Source organism: Tachypleus tridentatus, chromosome 7 (genome assembly GCF_004210375.1).
Source record: "Tachypleus tridentatus isolate NWPU-2018 chromosome 7, ASM421037v1, whole genome shotgun sequence".
Classification (NCBI taxonomy): Eukaryota; Metazoa; Arthropoda; class Merostomata; order Xiphosura; family Limulidae; genus Tachypleus; species Tachypleus tridentatus.
In genome coordinates this window covers 107790037-107804754 of record NC_134831.1, presented here as the reverse complement: position 1 = coordinate 107804754, position 14718 = coordinate 107790037, and the positions used below count along the sequence as shown (strand labels likewise).

General features: G+C 34.6%; 1 protein-coding gene across 9 annotated transcripts in view; it reads right to left on the bottom strand.

The window, feature by feature from the left end:
* The window catches only part of LOC143256352 (uncharacterized), a 149047-nt gene that overhangs the window by 110705 nt on the left and 23624 nt on the right, over window positions 1–14718 (bottom strand). For 7 of the 9 annotated variants that reach the window (XR_013031277.1, XR_013031279.1, XR_013031278.1 and 4 more), the window contains exons 5-12: window positions 10540–10674; window positions 7358–7449; window positions 6391–6754; window positions 6064–6196; window positions 5166–5286; window positions 4586–4690; window positions 2545–2683; window positions 1771–1899 (exon numbers count right to left, since the gene is read on the bottom strand). Coding sequence is in view for 6 of the 9 variants with exons in the window: in XM_076513462.1 (XP_076369577.1) it covers window positions 1771–1899; window positions 2545–2683; window positions 4586–4690; window positions 5166–5286; window positions 6064–6196; window positions 6391–6754; window positions 7358–7449; window positions 10540–10674 (1218 nt within the window). In the remaining 3 variants the exon portion in view is untranslated. The remainder of the gene's footprint in view (window positions 1–1770; window positions 1900–2544; window positions 2684–4585; window positions 4691–5165; window positions 5287–6063; window positions 6197–6390; window positions 6755–7357; window positions 7450–10539; window positions 10675–14718) is intronic. The other 2 variants (XM_076513467.1, XM_076513468.1) reach the window with 1 other exon arrangement.

Here is a 14718-nt window from a genome sequence, read left to right as displayed (position 1 = left end):
AGACTGAATGCTCACTTCCAAAATCTTCACAAAGCGACTTGAAAAGGCAGTGGTTCAGAGCACAACCCCTAATCCAGTTGATGGTCTTCATAGAAGTGTCAAGGACCTTTTTCAACTTTGGAGGCAATGTTTTTGATGCTAAAGCATGTCAATGAAGAAAACACTGAGTACCTTGCAAGTGCAGAATCTTGTTTCATCAGTGCAAAAAATCTTGATTTATTTCCCAGCATAGCAGGGGCACCGTCGGTACACACAGAACCAATAATTTGGATATCTAAATCATATTTCACAAAGAAGACCTTCCAATACTGGAAGACATCTTTCCCTTTTGTGGTTGTTTTCAGATCTTCACAGAACAGGAAATCTTCCATTATGGCACCATCATGGACATACCTCATTAGTGCGATGAGTTGACTGCAAGTTGCAACATCAGTTGTTTCGTCCAATTGGAGAGAGATTTTCAAGGGACTAGTCCTGATAACTGCAATAACTTGGTCCAAAATGTCCAAACTCAAATCACCAATTCAGTTTTGAATAACATTATTTGATAACAACACTAATTTAAGCTTGTTTGAGGCTTCTTTTCCCAGAATAATTGTTGTCATTTCTAATGCAAACGGTTTTATAACCTCTTCTGCAATTGTATGGGGCTTCTTTGATTTGGCTACTTTACATGCCACATGGTTTGTCAGCAGATATAAAACCTAATTTTAGAAGGGTTGCTCGAGAATCAAAGCTGGCCCTTCTACCTTTCAACGATTAAACATCGTGGCCTGCAACAGCTGCTCCATCATGCCAGTTGTTGAAGTGTTCCTGTAGCTTAGATGGCTTCAAATTTGCATTTGAAAGGACAGCATCACAAAGCATGTACTGGGGTTTTTGCAGATCCTCAGTTGTTCCGATGCAAGTGAAACAAAACTTCACATATTTATATGCAAAAACGGCTCGTTTGGGTTGAGAAAATATTTTACATATAAATTTCTCAACAAGTGGGTTTCTCGACATCACAAACTTCACATAATCATCATTCCATTTCCTTTTCTTTGACATAATGAATTTTTGCACTAACACAAAATCAACAATGCACTGACTACCATAGCATCACGCGTGGGTTTATATAGTCTGCAAAACTTTCTAGAGCATTCTCAAATATACGTCACATGATGTCATCGATTAATTCTGGATACTTCTGGAAGTTTCTCGAGTCACAATCACGTGAATATAAGATAAATAAATAATAGACACTTTAAGACAGCATTCACAAACGTAACCTGATTAGTTGTGCCGAGTATTTAAGTCACGTTTCATGTGTTGTTTGTTTACAGTTGTACATTAAGATTTCAGTGTGCACCGATGACGGTAGAAACGATAGTTTGTCGTAACAAGGTAAAAAGCTACATCTGTAACAAGAAAAATAAAAAATAAAAATTGAACGTAACTTTTGAATATATAGGACGGTATCCTCAATATAAACAAAACAAAACTTAAATGTTATCTCGCACCCCTGGTTGGGAACCACTGGCATAGAATGATAATTTAGTTATATTCACATCCCAGGTTTTATTACCAATTGCTACCCTTGGAAACAAGTTCTGTGCATGTCTAAATTTTAATTCTTTAGCAGTTCACAGACAAATGTTTTTACTGTTTGTTTTATTCAGGAAAGAGTTATCACAAACTTCCATAACAAAATATCATTACAACATCACCATGTTCTTTGTGCCTGAAACAACATTACAGACTAGACTCTGCAAATAAAATACCACTTACCTCTTTAAGTTTAACTCTCAAACTGTCCAAATCAAAGTCAGGAGAGGTAGAATTACTGCTATCAAAGACTTCAACAGTGGAACCATCCTCCCCTTCTTCAGGAGTGGAACCTAAAGAACTGTCCAATGACTGTGCAGGATAAAAAATGTTGTAAGAATACCAAAATTTCCCAAAAACATTAAGTATTAATTAAACAAGTTCTGCTTCATAAAATAAATGCAGACCAATTTTCTGTGTTCTCACTTTAACAATATGTAGAGATGGGCCTAGACAGAGTACAGTTTTACACAAAAACGTACTTTCTATTTAAAGATAATGTTTGACTGAATAGCAATATACAAACAACTTATTTTACACTTTTAGTAGAGACAGCAGTAGCATATAAAACTGTTCAAGAAAGTACTGCTAAACAAGGTTTTCAGTCATACTTCTGTTTCATATAGTATTACACTAATGAGATTATTAGTCATGATTCTGTTGGATTTTGAGTTACATTAACAAGATTACCAGTCATGGTTCTGTTTGATATGGTATTACACTAACAAGACTATCAGTCACGGTTTTGTTGGATATCGTATTACAGTAACATGACTGTCAGTCATGATTCTGTTGGTTATAGACTTACACTGACAAGATTAGTAAAGTTGAAATACAGGAACTGACTACTTTATGACACCATCTCATACAATACTTGATATTATACTGATAGTGAGATGAATAATGGTGCTTTGACCCAGAAACAACTCAATATCTAAACAAGCTTCAAAACCTTACCTGTTGATGAGTGTCTTGCAAATATTGCTGTTTGGTAGGTTTGTGAGGGGAATCCAGTTCTCTGTCTGCCTTCAGTGACTGAGATATTAGTTGTGCTATCTCACTGTTAGCACTGTCTTTTTCACGACCAATCACAAACCTGTGTATAAAGAACGAAGGTTAGCTTGCATTTTGTTGAACATTTAGCAAATATGAGTAGTATAATGCCACACATATTACAATGTTAAAAGTAGAAAAACTTTATTAACAAGAAGTATGTTAATCTCTCTGGTAGGTGACAATGCAAGAGGATTAACTGAGTTTTATGTGGAGGTGGAAGTGTGTTTTTATTAATGTCACCAGTAACCTTTTGGTTCTATACTGTCCCACTAGGTATATAATACAGTCTCCTTCTTTCTGAATGTTGATGAAAGCGTTTCACGATTTCCACTTCTACCTTAACAGAGAATGAAAGGTAGGTATCATGCCAGAGATGGGCTTGATATAAAAGCTTCTCCTCTCAGCTTCCTTGTTTTTTTCTCACCCTGATATATACATCTAAATAATGGTCTCACACTGCAATTGCTTTGCTTTCTTACATCCATTGTGGGACCAATCACTTTGAATGCTATGTAATATTGCCTGTGGGTCAGTTACAAATGTTATGTTATTCGGTTTATTACTTTCAACAATCAAGAAGAGAGCTTACTTGATGGTTTACAACTCCATCCAGTACATACTGGTGGGAAGCTTGAGTGTTCTACCAGCCATATTCAGAATGTAGTTGTTAGACAGAATATTCATGCTTTGTGTTCTCTCATTAGCTAGGGTGTAGGAAACATTTATAGGTGTGATAACATGTGGTTGTGAAACCTGGTCTTTTAATAGAACTGAACTCCTTCACCCTTCTCCCAATGTCTAAATTTTCTGTTTAGACTAATCTCCATATATCCTAACAGTGCTGCATGATTATGCTGTATGGGGTAACTTGGCTATCAGGTTTGTTTTTATACTTACATTACAATCTATGATCCTTTTCACATGTTACAACTTCTCTCTTGCAAACCTTACAATCTACGATCTTTTTAACTAGTTACAGCTGTTGTTACAAATCCCCCTCTTACAAACCTTACAATCCATGATGCTTTTAACTTGTTACAGTTCTTGTTACAAATCTTCCTCTTACAAACCTTACAATCTGTGATCCTTTTCATCTGATACAACTGTTCTTACAAGTTTCCCTCTTACAAACCTTACAATCTATGAACCTTTTCATCTGATACAACTGTTCTTACAAGTCTCCCTCTTACAAACCTTACAATCTATGATCCTTTTCATCTGATACAACTGTTCTTACAAGTCTCCCTCTTACAAACCTTACAATCTGTGATCCTTTTCATCTGATACAACTGTTCTTACAAGTTTCCCTCTTACAAACCTTACAATCTATGATCCTTTTCATCTGATACAACTATTCTTACAAGTCTCCGTCTTACAAACCTTACAATCTATGATCCTTTTCATCTGATACAACTGTTCTTACAAGTCTCCCTCTTACAAACCTTACAATCTATGATCCTTTTCATCTGATACAACTGTTCTTACAAGTCTTCCTCTTACAAACCTTACATTCTATGATCCTTTTCATCTGATACAACTGTTCTTACAAGTCTCCCTCTTACAAACCTTACAATCTATGATCCTTTTCATCTGATACAACTGTTCTTACAAGTCTTCCTCTTACAAACCTTACAATCTATGATCCTTTTCATCTGATACAACTATTCTTACAAGTCTCCCTCTTACAAACCTTACAATCTATGATCCTTTTCATCTGATACAACTGTTCTTACAAGTCTCCCTCTTACAAACCTTACAATCTATGATCCTTTTCATCTGATACAACTGTTCTTACAAGTCTCCCTCTTACAAACCTTACAATCTATGATCCTTTTCATCTGATACAACTGTTCTTACAAGTCTCCCTCTTACCTTACAATCCACAATCTTTTTCACTTGTTACAACTGTCATTATTAATTTAATCATGTGGATAAAAAATACCTGACTAAACCAGATGTATTCCTCAAGACTGATGCAGCATAAGCTTGTGTAACCCCAACCAGAGATTTTCCATCCACCTCAATGATCTGGTCATTCACGTGAATTCTGCAAGAACACAAGTGGTAGAAAAAAACTCTTGTAAACTAGTTTTCATGATGATATTTGGTAACATTCTACTGATCTGTTATCCATTTAGTACTTTGCAGAGTAAACAGTATTTGTGTAACGATGAAAAGCCACTGAACCACAGTGAAGACGATAAAACAACTACTATTAAGACCATCTCCAAGATAATTATCAAATGCATTTAATTAACAACTCTCAACAATCAGACAGTTAACTGGTTAAATGGCTTATCATTAAATGATCTTGAAATCATTTAATGTTACAAATTATTGAAGAACTTACCACCTCTATGGCAAGTAGTGGCACAGTATAATATAAAATAGCCCTGTATTAAGTAGTAACATGCTATAAAATAATTTAAGGTTCTGTGGTAAGTGGTGAAACACTATGAAAGATATAACAGTGATCTACTTGAAGGAATCAACAGAATAAATAAAATAAGAAAAGCACTCACCTTCCATCTCTAAATGCTGCTCCCCCATCAGTGATAGTTTTAATAAATATTCCAAGTTTCTCAAGCCCAGCATCAGCTCCAACTCCCATTCCAATAATACTCAAGCCCAAACCTTCAGGACCTAGATTACAGTAATTAAAAGTACCAAGTTTAATATTCAAAGATTACTGAGTCCAGCACTCACTCTTGTGATACTAAAACCTTCAGGGCAACAGTAATCAAAACTACCAAGCTTAATATTACAAGGTTATTGAGACCAGCAACAACTCCTGTGATACTACAACCTTTAGGACAACAGTAATTAAAACTACCAAGTTTAATATTCCAAGGCTGATGAGTCCATCACTCAATCCAATGATACTAAAACCTTCAAAACCTAGACAGCAGTAAGTAAAACTACCAAGTTTAATATTCCAACGCTGATGAGTCCAGCACTCAATCCAATGATACTAAAACCTTCAAAACCTAGACAGCAGTAAGTAAAACTACCAAGTTTAATATTCTAACGCTGATGAGTCCAGCACTCAATCCAATGATACTAAAACCTTCAAGACCAAGACAACAGTAAGTAAAACTACTTGATTACAATGGAAAAGCAGTTCAAGTAAAAGTTTTCTTAATGCCCAATCTTAAACCTATAGATATATATAACTGGAATCAACAAAAGGTACCTGATACCATAATCATCATCTTGTGATCTCTATATGACTAAGTTTCATACATTTTGGTAGTAGTAATGTAATAATTACTTTAGTGTCAAAACATTTTCAGATATCATATGACTATGTGTGAGTGTAGAAAGTACAGGAATATAAACTATATATTTACAGAAAATGTAATTTTGTGACTTACAACAGAATGTTTTCATCTAATCACAGTATCATTCTTTTAAACTTACCTTTCATAATTTCAACTGGAAATACTTCCATCTTCTCAATACGTTTCTCCAGCTCATATTCTGCTGATGCCGAAACTGGATCGACATCGTCATTTCGACGATCGTAATATTCAATGGAGTAGGTACTATATACCTATAAAATAACAACATGATGACATATAAATTAAGAAACAATCTTATGTATGAAGATGAAAAAATATTTTTTATATTTTTAAACACAGAAAACAAGGTATATAAAGCACAAATGCAACAGTACAAAGAACAAATAAATGGTTGTACAAACAATTAAATTCCACCAGCATTTTCTTGAACACCTGAAAAGCTTACCCTAATTGGTTGGGAACTAAATTTCACTCTTGCTTTCTTTCGAGAAGGAACAGGACAATACATGGTAATTTCATCATCCTCACTATCTTCAGTTAAGCCTGACATTTCAAAATAGTAGTGCCCTCCCTCAAGTATGTGATACTCAACATCCTCATAAAATACTGCTGAACCTGATGGACAGGGGGTTGGGGTCTGATAAAAATCTTCATCATCAAAATTTGTTGAACCAAAAGATGTAGGAACTGGGTCATAGACACTGTCTGATGTTTCAGAGTCCATGCTTGCAGCAGAGTTTCGGTTTCGTCCAGAGAGGAGCAGTTTGACATCACTCGCTTCTTCATCACTGAAAACCTCTTTCTGGGAACTATAAATGAAGAAAAAACTTCTAACAAGCAGCAAAAACACTGTTCTTTGATTACATTTCACAATAGAAGGGTACATACAACTTTCACACTGTTTAGTAATTTAAATTATTAGTATAACCAAACTGTGACGACAACAATGTCATGAACCAATAATGATACCAACATATACAGTAAAACTGTCATACAGAGGTAGTAGTAAAACTGTTAAACAGAGGTAGTTGTAATACTGTTAAACAGAGGTAGTTGTAATACTGTTAAACAGAGATAGTAGTAAAACTGTTAAACAGAGGTAGTAGTAAAACTGTTAAACAGAGGTGGTTGTAAAATTGTTACACAAAGGTGGTTGTAAAACTGTCACACGGAATTGGTAGTAAAATTGTCACACAGAGTTGATAGTAAAACTTACACAAAGGTAGTAGTAAAACTATTACACGGAGTTAATAGTAAGACTGTCACACAGAGTTGGTAGTGAAACTGTCATACAAAAATGGTAGTAAAACTATTACACTAAATTGGTAGTAAAACAAGTCAAAGAGGAATAGAAACTTCAACGGTTAGTAAAACCAAACTAAAACTGTTAAGCAAATAAGAAAAATTATCACCTTGTGCTGAGCAACTGATCAGCTTCCTCTGGAGTCATAAAGTCCACCTCTTTGTCTAACTGTGAAGTACTTTTCATATTGCTGAAGGGTCCCTTGAGGGAAAAGAAACAGATGATAAAATTATATATAAAGTTTAACCTCACTCCTCCAATATAAGTCTCTTTTAAACAAAATGACCATCACACAAACACATAAGAGGACAAGATAACCATAATTAACAATACGAAATGAAGAGTGGACAAGATATGTTCAATGACATATACCAACTTGAACACTACAGTATACATCCAGCAACATATAGCACACACAGATACTACAGGATGAAGAGAACATCATACACCTAATAACACATACAAACTTAAAATATGGAACTGGAAAACTTCTGAAATATCTGAACCAAAATCAAGTATTCTATGTACAGTTTTTATCCCTGAGAAATAGTATTCATTATCAAGATGTGAAGGTAAGCTGTCAAAACATGAGGGCAACCTTTGGCCACAAAATTATAAACTGAATTAATTGACACAATATGGGAGTAACTTTTGGCCAATGTAAACTAAACATTGAGGTGACATCAATATAAGCAGCAACACAAGACCCACAAAAAATAAAACTGAGTTAGATGTTTATCAGACAATAGCAAGTGTGCACTCAAACTGCTTATATTAAAAAGTCCTGACTCCTGTTTATTAACAAGTATTCACTAAGACTGCTTTTATTAAAGGCCATTCTAGTTTATTAACAAGTATGCACTAAGGCTACTTTTATTAAAGGCCATTCTAGTTTATTAACAAGTATGCACTAAGGCTGCTTTTATTAAAGGCCATTCTAATTTATTAACAAGTATGCACTAAGACTGCTTTTATTGAAGGCCATTCAAGTTTATTAACAAGTATGCACTAAGACTGCTTTTATTAAAGGCCATTCAAGTTTATTAACAAGTATGCACTAAGACTGCTTTTATTAAAGACCATTCTAGTTTATTAACAGGTGTGCACTAAGGCTGTTTTCATTAAAAGACTCCTGAAAAGTTTATTAACAAGTACACCCTAAGGCTACATTTATTAAAGACTCCTGGCTAGATTATTAACAAGTATACCTGAGGGCTACATTCATTAAAGATTCCTGGCTGGTTTATTAACAAGTATACCTTAAGCCTGCATTTAGTAAAGACTCCTATCTAGTTTATTAACATGTATGCACCAAAATTACTTTTTCTTGATGATGAGAAATCCAGATGAAATAAAAACGTATCTCTTTCAGCTGGTATGTGTATTAAGACGTTTAGTGATTAGCTTATCACTGAAATTGTTTATTCCCATACCAACCATTCTGAGGTAGAAGATTTCTTTTATTAAGGTTTTTAGAGTCAAGCTTATTGAGAAACATGCACTAAGACTGCCTTTATAAAGGTTTTCTCAGGCTTGGTCAACATGTCTGATCACGTGACCACTTTGTACTTGTTTAAAGTCATCATTACAATTTTGGTATTACTAAACATATTATATAGTATAAGTATCTCCACAAAATTTGGAAAATTTTCAGTGAGCATTACAAATCACACCAAATATCAGATTTTTTAGAGAAGTATTTTTAATAAACTAAAAGACAAAGATTTGTCCACAAATATATCAAGTTTTTTTATTCACTGCTCTGAATAGAAAGTGCCGTTCATGTGAAATATTTCTCTTTATCTCAAAATTATTTTGTGTAATTTATTATATACACTTCAGACATTTTTTTCAGCTGAACTCTGTTTTTTTTTATATTTAATTCTGCACAAAGTTTAATTAATCTTCCAACCACCAAAACAAAAAACAACCTAAATCTAACTTTCCATAAAGATACATTCATTTATCCTAAATAGCTTTAGACTCGTAATAATATATTTATTTATACTTACATTTTACTGTTTTATTGCTCTTTGAATTCAATTTAACTACTATTTGTGCCATCATAAGTTATAAATCATTTAGAGTACATGCAAATCACATTACACTATTGAATTACAATACCCATGGGCTACACCAAGCTGCGAACATGCATGCCTGGTGAATAACTTTTATTATATTATTTGTTACTTTTTTACCTAATCTAAATTTAACTAATCTAAAGAAAATTATTAATTTTGTTTTAGTTACTTTTATAATAATAAATAAATACAACACAAGAAATACAGTACTTACCTGGACCTTGTGTTTAAATCTTGACTGTTCATCACACTTAACCCTACCTTTTTATACTAATAGTAGTTTGCTAAATATTTTTTTATTTAATTAAATAATGCATTAATGAATGTAGAATAAAAATAAGCAAAAAGCATACAATTTTCTTCAACTATTACAATTTTTCTGGCTTCCTAACTATATGATAAGAGCTTTTACAAATTTATCCAAGATAGTCGATATGATTTTGTGGGAATGAAACTTGTATTAAAAGAAAATTTCACAATTCTCTGTTCAGAAAACAATATAATACATCATGTGATAGATTAGAAACCTTGGTCTTCTATTGGTTATAAATAATATAGTACTAAATGTAAGAGAGAACTGTTAAATACAGAATGTGACAGGTTGGTGTGGTAACAGAGGTCTGATTTTCTACTAGTATGGCTCTTTAACCAAACATGATTGACGGCTAGGAAAATTAATGCTTGTCTGCACAATGATGATATAATAGTGAGTAGTTTACTTTGAATTTCATACTTATTGGAGGAGTATGACAAAATTAAAAGGAGAGGAAAAATATCACATTTCTTACACTAAGGGAGATTCAAGATTTTTTAAGGTACTGTCTTATAAAATGTAGAGCTTAAATCTTATATGCTAATAAAATACAGATTATTAGCTGTGATTTTATGCTACACTTATTGATATAACATAGACAAACAAAACATAGTTTAATTAAATTATGAATGTCACTGACTAAAAACTTCATGACATATGTAGTAAAGGATGACTGGAGCAAAACAGTTAACAAGTACACACAAAGTCTAATTTTATTAAGGTCTCTTCATGCCAATTTATTAAAAAATATGTCTTTAACCAAGTAGAAATTTTGAAATTATTCCCTACAATTATTCTAAGCATTAAAAAGAATAATTTCAGTAGCAATTACTGTTTATCTGGTACTTAATATCAATTATTAATATAAATTTTGTATGTTTTGATGACTGCAATTACAAGAACCTGATGAGCAACTTGAACTGCTTCCACCAAAAATAACTCATGTTCTCGACACTCAAACTCTGCCAAGGTGTCTCCCGCTGCATCTTTCACACATTTTGATGTCTCAGGAATAATTTCATGATTTGAACCCTAAACAAGAAGCAGAAAATATGATTAAAAAGTCTGTTACAAACTGAAAAAATGCTAATTTACTGTTAACAATTTAAAACTTTTAACACCTTATTTTTGGAGTTCAACTCTCACTCAAATATTGTATTTATGTGGAGAAGGTAAATTTTAGTTTTAAGAATCATTACATACAATGATATGTGTTTGTAATGAGACTTGGAGCAATCTCCTTTAAAAGATTACATCTACTGACCGATAGTTTTCTTTGTAAAGGAAAACCTTAGCCTATACTTAATTATCATTGACATGGTAAAGTGAACTACAGTCTCCTTAATCAAGTTCATATTCTGACTACTGAGTTAGTGTTTTTATATTCTTTTTAATAGAATTCATATATACTGAGTCTACAATTCTTTTATTGTTATTTTTACTGAACTATGGTCTCCTTTATATGCTTAGGATTTTGTCCATTCTTTAAAATGAATGTTCTGACAAGAGAAGATTACTCAATATGACAATTCCAATGGTCTGTAAGGTGGAAAAATACATTGTAACTTTTTTTTTCAAACATACGACTCATAACTAAGCTAGCAGTTAACAATGAACACCACTTTCACTGTTCCTGGAGTTATGTATCACAGCAGTCTATACTATTTCACCACTTGTTCCAAAAATATTAGTCTACTAAAAATAAGACAGAAGTTGCTTTCAATTTAAACAGCTGATGTTACAATATGTCGGACCTCTAGTTGACATTGGCTGGCAAAATTTTTTAGGATGGTTAAACTTCTTATAAACAAAATATAATTTTAAAAACTGAATACATGCCAGAAGACACACTCAACACCAGATAGTAACTTGTAACTTTCCTGACAAGATGCTATAAGATATATTACTACAAAAACAAGTTCTAGATGTAACCTACGCTAGGATTGGTTGGTCAGCTGATTTGGAGTTTTATGGCACATAGCAGCAAGGCTATCTGCAACAAACATCTGGTAAAAAGTTAGAATTATATGAAGTTTAGTAAAAGTCATAAAAGGGAATAAGGTAAAACAAAGTTTATAAAGAAACATAAATAGCATAAAACTAATATTTACATCTGGTCTACAACGTTAAGAGAAAAACTACAGTAATACAAGTTGTAAAGGACTTTCTGCAGCATAACTGTAATTATCATAACTCACCAGAAAGACTAACAGATAAGTACAAACACCATAGTCAGTCACCTGAAGTTGGCCTTTCCAGTCCTGGTTCCAAGTTATTTGACATTATGGCCATTTTCTAATTTCAAATCAAACTAGATGGACTGTGATTCTTATAGGAAATCCCATTAAAAAGTCTAATGTATAAATTAAAAAACTTAAATATTATTTAAAAACTAAAAACATTTTCAAGGTGGACAGTGTCACCATCACCAATATAACACTGTCTAATGTTATGGACAAACCATGTTAAAATAGTGCAGTCATTGAGACTCTAAACAACAGCAATAAAGTAAAATGTGGCTTATTGTAACCTGAGTGTTACACAGACAACACACTGGTGCATCAGTTCTGGATAAAAGAAAACAATGAGTTAAAAAACTGTGACCAATGCGTAGTCTAGTTAGAACAACTTCCTCTTTCCGATCCTTACGGAAGCTAGACGGCCAAAGTCCAATAGAGGGTTTTATTTGGAAAAGCTTGTTTTCGTGTTGCTCACTCCAAGTCTACTGCCAACTGACACGGAGCCGAGCCTTGAATACAGGACCATAGTCCATGTATGGAACAGGCAGAGCAGTGATAGCACCAGAGCAGATTTAGCTGCAGTGTCGGTGAGCTCGTTCCCGCGAATACCAATGTGGCCCAGTATCCAGAAAAACTGGAAAGAAAAAGATTTTAAAGAGAAATGGGTCAGTCAGTTTTGAATATCGGTGAGAACAGGGTGTGAATCACACTAAGGTGAAGTGATTTCAGGGCCAGTGGAGAACTGAGAGAGTCAGTCTAAATAATGCAGTTTGAGTACTGCTTAGCTTCTATGTAATCCATGACAAGATAAATGGCATACAGTTCAGCAGTGAACACAGAAGTTGTAGAGGGTATTCTGTGCACAACCACCAAACCACAACAAACCATGGCAGAGCCTACACAGTCACCTGATTTCAAACCATTTGTATAAATAGAAATGGAAGGATGGTTCAAAAGATGTTCATCAAATAACAGACAGCATTTCCAATCGAGAGCATCTGTTTTTCTCAGATAACTTAAAGATTGGGGATTGTAAGAAGCCATGGTAGGATGGGCTGACCAGTGGATACAGCAATGTTAACCAAAGAAAGATCCAATTCATCCAATTGCACCTGGATACGAAGGCCAAAAGGGGGTAATTGCAGATCATCTGTTCTGAAAAAGTATGGCCCATTGAGGAAGGAAAACACAACCCCAGGTGAGATGTTATGGTGAGGAACGAAGTTTTGAAGTATATAGTGAAAACAGTTGCAAATGGCAGAGGTGCAAGGAAGGTTCATGAGACTCTATGTATAAGCTCTGAACTAGGGAAGTGTGGAAAGCCCCACTGCAGAGCCAAAGTCCTTGATGATAAATAGGGTCCAGCATCTTTAAGGCCGAGGTTCTGGCAGAGCCATAGACCAGTGATCCACAGTTGAGTTTTGATCGAATAAGAGCACATATCTTTAGCATAGAAGATCGATCCACTCCCCAAGTGGTAGAAGACAGGACATGGAGGATATTCAGTGCTCTTGTACATTCAATCCGTAGTTGTTTGATGTGTGGAAAAAAAGGTCAGCTTACAGTCAAAGATAAGCCCCAAGAACTTGGTCTGAGGGACCACATGCAGCAAAACTTCACCGATACAGAGTTCAGGATCAGGGTGGATACTCCGTTGGCGGCAATAGTACATGCAAACAGTTTTAGAGAGAGAAAAATTAAAGCCGTTCGCCGTAGTCCACTTCAGTACACGATGGAGGGCAGTTTGTAGTTGCCACTCAATATATCTCATGTTCGACGACTGACACGATATGTGAAAGTCGTCGACATAGAACCCGTTTGCAACAGTGAAAGGGAGTTGTTCAGTGATGGCATTTTCTTTATACTGAAAAGTGTGACACTGAAAACACAGCCCTGGTGAACTCCAAGTTCCTGTACAAAAGAATGGGAAAGTGTTGAACTCACATGAACTTGGAATCTCCTGACCATTAAAAATTTTTTAATAAACATGGGTAAATGGCCATGTATCCCATATATATGGAGGTCTCACAAAATGCTATATTTCCACGTTGTATCATAAGCCTTTTCAATGTCAAAGAATATTGATACAATGTGTTGTTGTTTGAGAAAGGCTTCTTTGATTGATTTTTCAAGTGAAAACAGTGGAGCACTGTTGTCAGGAAAACCACAATAGGTGGGCAAAAGGAGGTTGTTTGATTCGGGGAACCAAACAAGATGAGCATTAACCATTCTCTCTGAGATCTTACAGAGACAGCTCACTGAAGTAATTAAATGGTAGTTTGAAGGAATCTTGGGATCCCTCCCAGGCTTAGAGAAAGGTAAGACAATAGCATGGCACCAGGCATCAGGTAAAACATTCTCCTGCCAAATCTGGTTTAAAAAAATCAGAAGAATAGCAAGAGAGGCAGGAAATAGATGGCACAGCATTTCATAGTGTACATCATCAGGTCCAACAGATGTACTGCTAGATCGATGAAGGGCCAGCTTGAGTTCCACCAGTGTAAAGGGATGATTATAGTTATAGAGACAATCAGCTCAAAAGAAAAGAGGTGATCACTCTGCCCAAGTCTTGATGGCTAAGAATGTGGAGGAAGAAGCAGAAGTGCTAGATATCTGGCTAAAGCTTTAATCTAGAATATCAGCTACTTCCTGGCATCAGAAAGCAAGATTGAGAGGGGGAACAGAATTATATTTCCCACTGACCTTTCGAATCTTGTCCTATATGACTTTGGAACTGTTTGTACAAGATGTGCTAGTTGTAAACTCAATCTAAGATTCCTTCTGGCCTTGACTTCTTACTCACCAAGCATGTGCACAGGCCTGCTGGAAAGTGATG